The sequence below is a fragment of the Styela clava genome, chromosome 1, assembly GCF_964204865.1.
Source record: "Styela clava chromosome 1, kaStyClav1.hap1.2, whole genome shotgun sequence".
NCBI lineage: Eukaryota > Metazoa > Chordata > Ascidiacea > Stolidobranchia > Styelidae > Styela > Styela clava.
In genome coordinates, this window is record NC_135250.1 from 3,521,379 (window position 1) to 3,536,079 (window position 14,701).

The window sequence follows — 14,701 nt, forward strand, 5'->3', positions numbered from 1 at the left end:
ATCGGTTGTATGAGAACGATGAGAAATGAGTATGTTAGAATTATATCAGGCTTAATTATGACATTCAGATTTAAGATGGTATTTCGTAATTTAATAAAGTGCGATTATGATATTCGGTCAAATTTGATATTTTAGAATTGTTAAGTTGAATAATGATTTTTGGATTTAAATCGAATATTTTGAAACTATATCAAATTGAATGATAAAATTCAGAATGAAATATTTCACCGATAGAAATGTGTTTATAGCAAATATAACACGAATTTATTTACATTTGTGTGACGAAAAATAAAGACAAATATCTCGTGTAATGAAAAAAATCGTTCTGCCTCTTATTCATTTGGTTACATAACGCACACTAATCATCATTTTTTAAAGAAGTCGAAAGAATACAAAATCGCAACAATTACAATTGAATATTGTTTTTAAAAGTAGTAGATGAGCAGTAAATATATAAGGTGTCTATAAAAACTTGAAAAAAATTAAAATTGGAAAAGGAATTTATCGATACCATATATTGTTTTGACCCTCACAGATGTATTAAATGAGGTAAAGTACTCAACAAATACTAATTAAAAAACAACAAACCTGTCTAAGATACATTAAGAACTGACTTTATAACAAAACTGAAATTGTAACATGACGTTATAAACAACCTGTAGTAACAATCGGAAGAACTTATCTGGTTGCCAATCTCAATTATATCAATAAAAAACTATCACACTTGTGTTTATATATTTAGACGTCATGTTTATAAACCCCTACATTAATTATAAACATTAATTTACTCCCCAAATCGTGGGAAACTTGTGACCTATGAGTTGTATGAAGCGAGGATACATGCATGACCAACTTGTTATACGGTTTAATAATATGGTTCTAATTTTGTATTGAATTTGTAAAAAAGGGGTTGAATTATATTCGACATGTTTATATTAATTGCCATTTGGGCACGTATGTAAATATACTAATTAGATGTTTTGGCTCATATGCGACGAATACCGTTGAAGAGTAATTGTACGTACGCTTTATACGACACATTCATCCATCACCTTTTTAGAGACAATTGAAAACATTTGATAAGCAAGTCTTTACATTTCCCACCGCACTTGATTGGTAGTACGTCTTGTATAGCTGCCTGAAAAATCAACCCTACTTTTTATACGTCAGCCGTCAGCCCAGTATGAGATTGGGGCCGTATATTCAACCCTTTTTCTAACTGGTGTCTATATGGAAGTCCGCCCTCTGCGAAAAAGGTTATTCAAATTGAGATCACTTATCCACCCTTCCTTCTTATATGCAAAGGAGACTAAAATTAATAGTAGAACGGTGGGAAATCAATTTCACGAATGCTAACTCAAATACGGATTAAAGGATAATGAATGCAAAATTAAATTTTTTGAAGTAAATGCTTTCGCATCCCTATTCGTGGTTGATATATTTTCTTGGCGAAGAAACCAATTCCATATCTAACATGGACTGGTAACCAGACGAGAGGCCGTGGTTTGCCATATGATCAAGCCGTCTTATCGACTTTCCTCTCCCTCGGGATAAATATGTAAATCCTATCATTTATTGAAATCATGTATGTAAATATTGTCTTAGTGTGCTCTCTGCTTAAAACAGTCAACAACCTTTTCAAAGCTTGAGTTATCACGCCTGAACTGCATAATCTAATTTTGTAGATGATCAAATACCAATTAGCAATGTCAGTTGGGTGACGAAATCTCAACCAAATCTGTCATCAATACCGCTAATATCAAGCGGTTAAGGGTGGTTGTGAGACATTCCACACCAAGCTTGTTATGACTGCAGCCTATATCAAAACCGCCTACACAAATCATTAACAACCTTGGTTAGAGTTATTTTATTGTGGAGAATGTAGAGTTCTTGTATTAAACTGAACATATCATTCTTTCAACATATCGAGCATAGCGTCAGTTACATCCGGAAGATAAAACGATGTTATTGGTTGTGAATACGAATGATCTGAATCAGAAACGTCTGAAGAGTTTGAAAAACAAAAATCGTCCTACTTTAGGAATTACAATCCCTAGAAATTGTTTTCTGTGTGATGGGCCAATATATACATATTTCGATTAAGGGGCCGAGAATGAATCTCAACCGTTTTTCTTTGGTTTATTAGTTTAATTGTACAGTAGATTTATAAAGTGTATATATCAAATTTTTTGTACATAAGACAAAGAGGTTGATTGGTATTGTAGAAAATTCCATTTCAATTTATAAGATGAAGATTTAAATTATTTGAATGTAAGATAGCAGAAATCAAAATAAGTGCATGATAAGATAAAAAGTTTGTCTAAGTTTACGGCAAAGAAATGAACGGTCACAAAACCATATTTCACTCATTAATTTCTCTGATAAAATGCGTTGGAATTTTGTATGTATAAAGTAGACAACATTCGAAAAGTGTTTGTCAAACCTATATCATTTGCTTCTTATTTATAAACCTACTAGGAAAGGGACTGGTGACATCTCTCCACTGTAATAAGAACCCACGCTGGGAAGTTTATTACAAAGTTAATTAACCTTTATTATTTCCTCTTTATAGTAATTGAAAATAATTTATGGCAGAGGGAAACTCATTCATCAAATTCAACGTAATAGGAATTCAAACGCATTTGATTCAAAATTAATATATTATGGAGTAATGATACGTACATGACATAGTAGTTGTAGACGAATATTTTAGTAAACAAACATATTTTGTAAGCTGTAAATACTTTGACGTTTAATATATGGATTTAACCTAGTGTTTAGTATGGCCAAGTAAGGATTTATTTATTCTGATTGCAGTTGAAATTCAGAATAGGAAGGCGGGATTTAATTAATGCAATCCTTATTTAAAACCATTTGTCAAATCCTTAGGATCGCCAGGAATAATGTAATACGAATGTAATGTTGTATTCAATACATATATCTATCTATACATTACATCTAGGCCGCAGAAATGAACAGTTAATTAAAATTTAAAGTTACAGAGCCTTTGCAGAAATATTGCTCTGATTCCCGAGTGAATTGGGTAATATCTTTCTTGAATGACAAGTAACCTAATCAGTTGTAACTTCATATGATGCGTTATTAACAATTCTATCAATCACTCAACTTTACTTTAAGAAAAATTTCAAACTTTAACGGAAATTTCATGGTAAATCACAAACTGTTGAAATATTTAGAGATACTTTCACGGGTTATCTGTGACGTCACTGCACAAGAATAAGAACAGGAAAAGTATATGAAATGTGATATCCACTGACTTGCAAATTACCGTTTCAAATAAGAAGAGGACTTCATTAAAAAAGGTTTCAAAATAAACTTCGATTTCATTGTAAACCAGAAAGTGGCCATATTTGTCAGAGATTCGATCATATGCATCATTATCATCTATGACCAACCTACACAGAGGAAGAACTTCAAAAAACGTGAAAAATGGTCTCCGCTGACTTGCAAATTGTGGTTCCAGTTGAGAAATGGACAGACATGCGACAGACTGTTGCTGTTTGAATCATCAAGGAAACTACCAAAAAGGATGGCAATGTGAAAGAAACCAAGGCAACAGCAAAGTCCAGCAAACAAAGAAACGGAAAAAATGACTGGAAGCATCGAGTGCCCATCAACAGTCTAAACCTAAACCGCAATTTAATTTTTATTCCGAGTTACATTTGTAATCTTATTGAAGCTTTTAAATTTCTTTGCTGCCATTTACTTTCAAATTACGGTTTTCGCGAAGAAGCAAATCATTTTGCAACTAAATACTTTGAGTTATATTTGTTGCCTTTTTATTTTTTAAATTTTCAAAATTGCTAAAAAATACGATTGAGAATTAAAAAAAAAATTGTCTAGTTTGAAGAAACTTTGATCCAATTGAATAGCGCCTCAGGTCTATGGTGCTTGATTATTTGACGTAAAATGCACTCATAAATAGACATAAGGAATGTACTAAATATAGCAATCAAATGACGTGGGTAATTAATAATCATAATTCTTAAAAATTTCAATTAAAAAGTCTTGAACTTTACTTCAGTAAACTCAAAATACAGATACCATGAAGCGGTCGATTATAACCTAATTTATATGCAATAGAATATAAGCTAACGATAACACAATGAGTTATGTTTAGGCAGATTCCGAGACTTTCCATTAATTTCAAAACCTTGATGTAAATGAAATAAAACTGGGGTATATCATGATAAACAATAAGATATAGATCCAATCAGTCGAATATATAATTTATAGTGACATTCTTGAGCATTCAAATAAGATGTGGAAATCAGTTTTTTTTGTAACAAGACAAATTTTTCAATTAATTCACTTTAAGTCAATATATATTGTATCAAGTCGTGCGCAAACGAACATAGATTTTGATAATTTACAGCCAGCACAATGAGTATCAAAATTACCGAGAAAAAATTCTGGCCATGAGAAATCAATAATTATAGGCTTAACATTGAGCAAATAACTGAGTTAAAAAGAAATAAACGCACGTAAAATTGAAAATCACCACCTGGCATTTCCGTGATGGTTAATTGTTAGTTGAATAATAATTATGGACATCGTCTAAGTAAGCCAAAGCTTATTCATTATGTTATTGAGTTGAAAAAATCGTAAAAATGACAATTTTTTTAATGTACTATGTTATTGATTAGAAAGAATCGTTAAAATGACAATTTCTTTTCATACTGTACCAATACATTCCATTTCGACTAGTGACATTGGTAAAGAATGTTGGGTATTTGCTGCTAAATAGCTGAGCTTTGATTATATTTCGAAAATGTCACTGGATTTAAAATACCCTAAAATTCAAGTTAAATTCACTTATTATTTGTCGATGAATAACTATCAACCACTAGCTACTTGGAACCTTCAATTCAAAGTACAATCACTTTCGGAGAACAGTTTCATCTCATACGAAAAACGAAATAAATTGATAGTTTTGAATTAGTTTTTTGAAGAATAAGCAGAGAGATTACCGGTGTGTCATCGTTCACTTTCAATCTTTGAAGTTAATTGAATATCCCGGGATTAACTATCGAAGGATTGGCTATTTATTGCGAGTAATCCACGATGTTTATTATAGGTTATTGTTTATTCCAATGGTAGATACTAAGATGTATATGCTTATTAATTTATATTGTATATAAATTATATGTATATATTGTATAAACGCATTCATTTATTTAATGTATATATTGAATATAATCCGGAAAGTGCGTGGTTGCGATGGTCCAGAGATTATAACCGGTCGGGATAAATTATATTTCTCTCACAACCTAAAACATTTGAATGCAAATCCTAGCCCAAAGTTTAAAAAAATGAGGAAATCTATAATATTTTGCCGTATCTGAAAATATCTGAAAAATTGAAAATCCGTATCTGAAAACCTATATTTCTGAAAAATAGAAGCGTCTCAGTATCCCAGATTACACTTGATTTCTAGCTTTTTTCTGGAGTCGTATGAGACCCACTGGTATATATGACGCACAAACTCTCTATATATGTATATTATATGGATGAGGGGGGAGGGGGGAGGGTTTTTGGACCTGGGGTCAAAACTAAATTTAACCGCAATTTCAACAAATTACTGGAGTAATATTTTAGCTCAAACATCAAAATTTAGTTTTGGTTTGGTTGTGGCAGCATTAGGCGGGCCATATTGAATTACCCAACGGGTCGAATTCGGCCCGCGGGCGGTAATTTGCCCATGTCATATATGGATTCTCGTCGGCCCCATTCAAGACGCAAAGTGGAAAGTTACCGAACGCAAGGTGTAATAAATGAAATGGGGAAAAAATTTAAGGTGAATTACCCTGTTTCTTTTTTACATCAGATAACGTCGCTAATTGTTATGAACAGTAAATGTATATTTTAACCGTCACGCTATTTAAGCGCATTAACGTTTTTTATTCGAAATTAAAAATCTACTAAATGTCCGTGTAAATGTTTATTAGGATCAGCTAAATTGCGTGAAAGATATATAAATTTTATAAACAACATTTTCTTTATTATTTATTATCATTTGCATCTTTTCCCAAAGCAAGTAGAAACTACCGATATACGAGATTCAGGATACCACCACTGACACATTTTAGAGTCTAATTAGTTAAATAGATATGCTTTTGGTACATTTTATTTCATTTTCCCGATGTTTTATTGCAAATGGGGAATAAAGCTACGAAATGAACGCTTTCCGTTGTGTTCTACCTTTAGTTAGATCTCAAGATAACGTAAATATTTAGGCATTGAATACCGGTTGAAGGCCGCACACTGTGGGTGGCATAAGAACAGAGATAACAAGCCCGGGTTTATTTACAAGCTCATAATACACAAATATATAATCATTGAAATTTGTTGACAAAACGATGTTTTGGCCTGTGGGTATTGGAACTAAACAGCCTTGTAATTGATCATGTTTAATCTAAGATAATTTGTTTATTTGGACATAATAATACCGATAAGGTTACACTTCAGTAAAGTCCATATCAGAATAGTTCATTGTTATAAAATTCCGCTTTGCAATTTACTTAGATTTGAATTATTTTGAGAATGAAATTCGTAGGGAAATCGAGAAATATCCAAAAACCCACTTCCCGGCAGTCGAAATGAATCATAAATTTATACAGTATTGAAAACAACATATAAGTATGTCTTAATCCTTGTCGATGTATAAATATAAATTATTTTTATTGTCGCCGGCGATTACAAATACATCCATTTTGAAATAAAAATGACATGAAAACGCGTAAGTAATGTTCGAACATATAAAAAAGAAGGTCAAATGTCAAAAAGTTTCCATGATTTTTGAAGAAAAGTTGGCCTGAGAACAACTTTAAAATAGTAATACCCTAATAAAAACAACAACAACGGAGCACAAACAGGGAACAATGTAACAAAACGATACATATATAGACTTCGCGTCTGATGAAACAATAAATAAAAGATTTTATACGACTCGATTGTTTTAGTTTATATATCGTAATTCAGTTTGTAATACACTGATATAATTTGACCAATATTCCGAGCCGTAATTTCACTCAAAAAAAAGATTCGGAGGTATCATTTCTCCGCAAAGTCACAAATAATTGAAATGAAAAACGTGTTGCAAACGGGTGTTGAATTTAAAAAAGATTTTTTGGGATATCGAATTTGTATATTTCGGATGAAATAACGGTATTGTGGATCGGAGATGAATTTGGTATAAAATATAGCTCGATTGAAACGATCATACTTGACATAGTATGGGGGAGACGTGCAAAATTACGGGAGTCTAATATTGCCGGGTTTACGTATAAAGTACCGGGAAAATGAACTAAATTTAATCCGCAAAAAGTGTTGTATTTCGTTACTTGAGAAGATTTGAACATGACGCAAAATGACTCTAATGTGATTTTGACATTTGGTTTACTCGTATAGCTCTATTTGCCATCTTGTTTGACGTTCTTATGTCTGTACCTGTCATCGGGAATTCGAAAAATAGATTGCAATCGCCTAAAGCTTCGACTGATTTGATTTATCGAGCGGAGAATTACTGAAGATACATCCATACTTTTAGGACATTACTTGGCAAAAAAAAAAACGAGTCCACTCTCTAGGTCAGAAGAAAACGTTTCTTTTTCGTACCGAAGTAGTTATTACAGCAGAAATAAGTTAATTGAATACAGAGTTTAGCATCATGACTGGCTTTAATGATCTGTTCCTACAAAAATTTTAATCGTGTTTAAAAAATAAATTGTTTGCTAAATCCGAACCATATAAACCCCAAAGTTGGGTCAATTTCGGAAGTACCTCTAAGAATAAATATTTAAAATACGCAAATTTTATAACAAAAGGCATTTAGTGTTTCTATTTTTAATTGCGGTGTTGTGAGTATGTGTTCCTTCAAATATTATCTCACTTTGATCTGACTTGTAAATTTGAAAATTTGTTTATGGTTTCGAGATATGTTTCTATGAACAGTATACAAGCCTCAATACACTGATATAATTTCATAAAGCATTCTGGCAAGCCTGGTCAAGTGCAGGATGCGAACTATTGCTTTGGTTAACCAATAAGGCACGATACACGCTAATCCAAGATGAAATATGTGATATGAATATACTGAAAACAATACGTTTCCAGATTACTTACCGGCAACATACGATCATGTCACGTACGTACTTAAATGCACCTATGCTACATTTGGCCTATGTTAAATGGCTTAGCAATGTTTGGCATATGGGATAGAAAATTATCGTAATAGGTCATGTTAGGCTGTCAATCTAAGAGAAGAAAAATTGATAATGGAACTGTTACCTTAGGCAACATTGCTAGCTTATATATGTGGACAAAACGAATATGAAAAATATGTTGCAAGAAAAGAATCGGAATATTATTAGCCCATGTCCGATATTCTATTTGGACTACAATTTGTTTCGTTTGTAAACAAGTGTTCATATTTATGTGATTTACACGAACTTAAAAAATCACGAATTCTACTTTTCGAGAATTTGAAAAAAATCATCAATTTGGCAATTGCTTCAATAAATGGAATAGATATGATATCGATTTTTATTCGAATACAACCAATGTATATCAAAACGAAAAATCTCGAAAAAAAAAACTGTCAAAATCGCAAACGGGCTTCTTAGTTTGGGGTCCTATCTAGCTTAACACAGCACTTAATTCTTACAGTAATTAGTGTAACATACTTTTTCATATAGCACGAGAAACGTACGTCAAACAGCTATTCAGAACTGTCAATCTATTTTACAAGATAACAACTTCAAAAGTTGTTTTCGACTAACAATAATCTTTATTGCGGATGGATCGACCACACTGCTGTAATAGACTTTGTTCCATGTCTATCATTAGATAAGCCGATTGTCGGAGCAAAATTTATTACGAAAATCCGATCTTAAAAACCAAACAAGAGCAATATACTTCACTAGTTTTAATTAACTGAAATGCGTTTTATGAAGTTGTATTTTATTTGTCAAAAAAAACCGACATTGCCATATCATCAGAATTTTACCAGTTATGTATATCCTTACAAAGAGAATAAATCAGTATTGACATTTTTGATAAAACTCGAATAAGTTGAATTAAACACTTCTTCATATAGATTATGTAATTAAGATTTGATCGCCCAAGGATGGGCCAAAACTTCCAAGCAGCAACTGAAAGAGCGAATGGTTTTCTTATATTGAATTCATAAAATTATTATATCGTGTCCGGTAATATGTATGTTACTTGTGTTACCAATACTGATTCGAATATTTAAAAAGCTTTTACATGGTTTCAAAATAGGAGACGTCACACGACTCTTGTTTATTACCGGTATTGGGTTTCATTACAACCACTTAGAGATACAATTAGTACTTTTTCTTCTGTTAAAACAGAAGAAAAGGGTTGACTATGGCCTATGAATAAATGGGAAAACTATATACATTCAAGTAATTTTCCATGCTTGGAGAGTTCGAACTATCAGCGCTCTCCCATTGAACAATGAAACTTGTTTTGAGCTAATTAGCTCAACCGCAACTATTCGTATTAAAGATCATTTTATTAGTGCTATCAGATGTATAGGATGTAGAAATTGCGAAATTAATTGTGTATCGGTATGCTTTCTTACAGTTCTGTGTGCACTGAGGTTGAAATTTGAGATTTAATACCGGTAGATAAATACGATGAACTCGCTTTGTGTGGAATTTTTACAGAGAATTTCAACAACTACAAGTACGCAATCTGATACTAATATGAAGTGATCAGCTATGTTTTGTAAAGGCAGAATATTATTAAAATTTTGGCTAAAACATGCCCATTTTTTTCACATATGAGTAATATGCTCTATTAAATTTATTTTAGTCACCGCGCTCACCAAAGGACGATTATACAAACCAAATATTATGGATGAATGCTGAATTCCATATAATTTGGCTTTAACATTTTCAATAGTTTGAATTGTGACTAATAACAGTTAAAATGATGGAAATATTAACATTATATGAAAATGATAAGATAAAACATAAGAATTCACGAAAGCTGTTCTGGATTAGATAATGTCCAATTTTGACGTTGATGTAAATTGAATCTACTCGATAAAAAGCGCGTCAAATTGAAGATAAACACAACCGGACAGGAAGTCGGGACTAATTATAGCTAATTTTTGTATATACACAATCAAGGCGAGACATCAATGAACAAAAAAATCTTGTACAACCTATTTAGCGTTGAAAAATAGGGATTTACACATATTTCTACTGTTAACTTGTTATAACTTATAACCCAAAAAAACTTGATTTTATTTCCTATAGAAAAGATGAGTGATACCCTCGCTTGGTTTTCATAAACAAAGAAAGTATGTTAAACGGTAGGAATTTTGTCCAATAAAATTTTCCAACCTATTTGACGAGTGAGCAGTTCAAAACGTTCAATATTTCAAACAATTACATTATAAGTTGTACTTCAGCAGCCATTAAAAGCATGTTTTGAGTAGGCGATAGTGTTTTGTTGTTTTCTTATGCGAATAGATAAACATGTTGACAGGTGGGATAGGGAAGATTGATGGGTTATGCAAATGCTATTAACCGTTTTAACGTTATCAGATGAAAACATCTATTGTTGAAATGTTTCTGAGTAATTTCCCCAATAATAGTGTTTTATTGTAAAAGTAATTCTGTTAAAAACTATTACCGTAACTACAACTTTAAAATAAAACATCATATAACAAATACGGAAGCAAATAATTTTGAAGATACAACGTTGCTGCTATTGATAGTTTCAAAGTTATTAAATAATATTAGAAAATGTTTCCTAGTGTTTCCTCAATAAGTGTTTTTGTTGAAAACTACTATCTACAACTTTTATGAAACACCCATTAAATATGGAGAAAAAAACTTTTGAAGATAAAACGTTGCAACATCGGTTCCGAATTCCGATCAACTTAATATTTTGTTTCAATTTGGTCGCACTTATTAGAACTATAAAACACGCGATCAGTACTAATAAACCATACCAATTACATGAGAAAATAATTTCAAAGATAAACGCTGCAATATCGAATCTCAGTAACATAAGAATTTTATGTTTCAATAACGATCAAATATTATACAAGTTAAAAGAACTGAAGAGAGGTCAAATAAGTTTACCAAAGACAAACAGTCCGTCTGGTTTCCGAGAACAGTTGACTAATTATAGACAAAACAGTTGTAAACAAATATTGCGGCGAATAAACTACTTGAGTATTCGGTAGTTTACATGAAATAATTATGTTCACATGTATAATACATATCTCAATATAAACATTTTAAAATAAGATTATATGCATATTCAACATATATTTTGGATTTATATTTGACCTATAAACAAAAAAAAACAATACCTGATCCCAACGAGTCCACTTGAGGCAGGCTGCAGAAGAGTAGAGCAGTGATTACGCACATTGTTGTCAAGGCAACGACAGATTTGATTTTGGGAGTGGTTTGTTGCGTCATAATGGCGTCCTCTTGAAAAACGCAGTATCGTTTGCAGAAATAATCCACCGGGAAAAGCTGGAAAGCTGACAGAATCTCCCTAGTGCAGTGAAGCTTGTCTTTTCGTCTCATTTATTTAACATTTCAGGACAAAGCGAAGGTATGTAAAGCAGTTAGCTATATGCAGGCTACAGCGGAAAGAATTTACCACAACTAAGGGTTCTATATCTGTAAAAATATTCAACGAATGCGTTTGAGTTACGGTGTAAATGTCAAGGATTGCATCATCTGTTGAAGGAATGCAGCATTGGCGAATGGGATATTAATCGGTTCCGCGGTTCGTCGGCACAAGGGGATATATCTCTGTAATGCGTAGAATGCCTTTGAAGGTGCAATATACAAACGGAAAATGATCATTTGCACATTTATGGTTTTGATGAGTACTTTGATTATGTATAATTTAAAAAATGGAATTGTACCAAAACGTTAAGATAGTGGATATGATCATATCGGCAATGTATCTGAAAGCAAAACGGTACTTCCTGCCTTGTTATTGCCACTTATTTTCTAATCTGTTTTATTTAATTCTACTTAGACCAGGATAAGGACTTAACTGTTTATCATATGAGCATTTATAACTTATCCCAACCAGAGATGAACAGAATTAAAGAAAACAGTTCATCCAAGTTGTGTTTGGGCTCTTAGGCTATTTTATTATATTGCAGGACAAATATTAAAATTTATTTGATAAAAATCTTGAACTTGCATAGGACGAGGATTCTTCCAAGATTGAAGTATTTCGATTAGTTTTACACTTTTATATAACCAACAACCATTCGGAAACAATCGGAAATTGATGCTTAGTCTTTGTGACGAAATTTTAAATATTGTTACATAAACAATCAACCACAAATATAAACAAAGGCAGAAGTCAATTTCCACACCAGAGTATCTTAGCTGGTGGCAAGCAGGTGCAACAATTACCAATGACGCCCCGGGCAATAGAGTACACTACAGGTGGACGACGGTGGGGAATTGTCAAAAGTGACAAGCCCTTTACATATTATAGTGGCTGCTTTACAAATGACGGCAAATACATATTAATGATTTGGCTATGTATGATTGACTGGATTATAAACAGAAGTCCTAATGAGAAAAAGACTCAAGTGCTGTAACATCTGCAACAAAACTCAAAATCTCTTATATTTGATAATAATAAACAATGTTAAGCTCAATTATATACATTTCGATTCACATGCACTACAAAGATGCGTTATGAACATTCGAATTAACTCTTCCGGTGACTATCATGACGATGAAAGTGAAAGTATAAAAATAGCGAAAATACGAGATCCAAATCTTTTGAATGTGACACCAAAATCACCAAATCATTGTAATATAATATTTCTATCTATGTCGAAGTTATATTTTTATAACATCTCATACCTCAACGTTTCATGTAATTCAGAAACCAAAGAAATCAGGAAAAATACTCTCAACAACAACATGCAATAATTGACCTGCGTATCCTAAATCTTTCAAGTTTTATTCAAAATATTATTGTTTATTGAATTTAAAATTAATTCTATCATTACGATATTAAGGCTTGTTTATGGATATACATACTCCGAAAAACAGTGGTAATGTATACATCTGTAAATATGTGCAAAGCTATTTTTTGAGTCAATTAGTTGAATCTATTTTTGAACGATGAAACCAATATTCGAATTGGTTCATATACATATATAATAAATATATCCACTCGAAAAAACGAAAGTCGAAATCAATTCCAAAAATATGCGTGAGAATATTCTTGAAAGGTAATTATTCACAACTGTTTTTGCTGAGTAAAACCAAAATGTATAAATTCGACATGACATAAATGAAGATTTCCTATAATATTGGATTGAATTTAATTTTTTTTTGGCGACTTCCCTTCACGAGACTCTGCGGTATAGAGACAGACCGATAAAATAACATTTTAGACATGAAATTTTCTTGTCGCGCGTCACGATAACCTGTCCTAAATTTAATCCAAATCGAAAGTATTTTTCAATTCATTTACTGGTCTCAGTTGTCGATATGACGAACTCGCTGATTGGCACAAAATATCCACAAGCTTTGATCTTATACTACATGAATCATCTTTATATTTTCATGCCGCAAAAATTCCACATAAAAGTGCGTCTTCGATTTCAAAGTACGATGACGGTCAACATTAATGACATTATCAAACAATGAAACGGGATAGCTCGGTCCTGTGATCTGGCAATGCGGGAAGAGAATTATTATCATGGTAATTCCCTTTATGGCCAACAGTGCCGGGATAAAAAGCGGGAAATTGCATTTGTGAGACACGAAATGCGCCCCGGGACGAGTAATATCTCCTTGCCGTTTGAAGTCGTGACTATGAAGGGGATATAATTAAATTTCCCTTGGCAATTGGGATACTTATTTCGCTATTTAGGTGGTTCTTCAGAGGAGTTATCATCGCATATTTATCCAGACTTCAAACCGATTTTAGTCCACAAATGAAATTATTACTCCATTCCAAATTTGGCCTTTGGCACTGCTTGCTTGGTGGCAAATTATAAGAAATGGTCGCGCTTATGGAGCGTCACCGTCACGGTATTATCGAATTTTACGGTCGTCAACGACTCTACAGAAAATAACTAGCGAGGTTGTTCTAATGGAAATATTTGATTCATAACTAGTTAAGTTAGTTTGAACGTATAAATAAACCATTTGACTAGTTTTCGGTAACAAAACAAGATGCCAACGATTGATAACGTTAGTTATATTGAAAACAATCCCGGGTTCAACAACAAAGTTTAAATTTAAATTTGACGAAGTTATCGGGAAAGCTGTAAACACCAAACTATGATACATTTCTACATATAACCTTTAATCAAGGAAAAGTAGTTATCGCCTATTTTCCTAAGAACGTTATACTTTAAAATAACAAATGGAGTAGCGATTTTACTACCATTTTAGATAATACTTTTTAATAACTAGTTTCTTCTGAGTTCATCAGTATAAATACTTGATGTTTCACATTTTCATTCTGAATAAGTAAGCCAGGTTAGGACCACTTATGCTGTAAAAGGACGGAAATCGTTCCTAATTTTTAAGACAAAACCAGAATATACAAAAAATTGAAATATTCAAGGATATGGATTCAAACAGAAACAAATTCTTTCGCGCTAACTCTGGCCATAAAATTATATAAATTA

The 14,701-nt window shown here is 32.3% G+C and overlaps 1 protein-coding gene across 1 annotated transcript in view; it reads right to left on the minus strand.

The window, feature by feature from the left end:
- The window catches only part of LOC120340194 (uncharacterized), a 62,627-nt gene extending 50,916 nt beyond the window's left edge, over positions 1-11,711 (minus strand). The window contains exon 1 of the mRNA XM_039408490.2: positions 11,378-11,711. Within this exon, the coding sequence (XP_039264424.2) occupies positions 11,378-11,600 (223 nt within the window). The 5' untranslated portion in view covers positions 11,601-11,711. The remainder of the gene's footprint in view (positions 1-11,377) is intronic.
- Between the last annotated feature and the right edge of the window lie 2,990 nt (positions 11,712-14,701).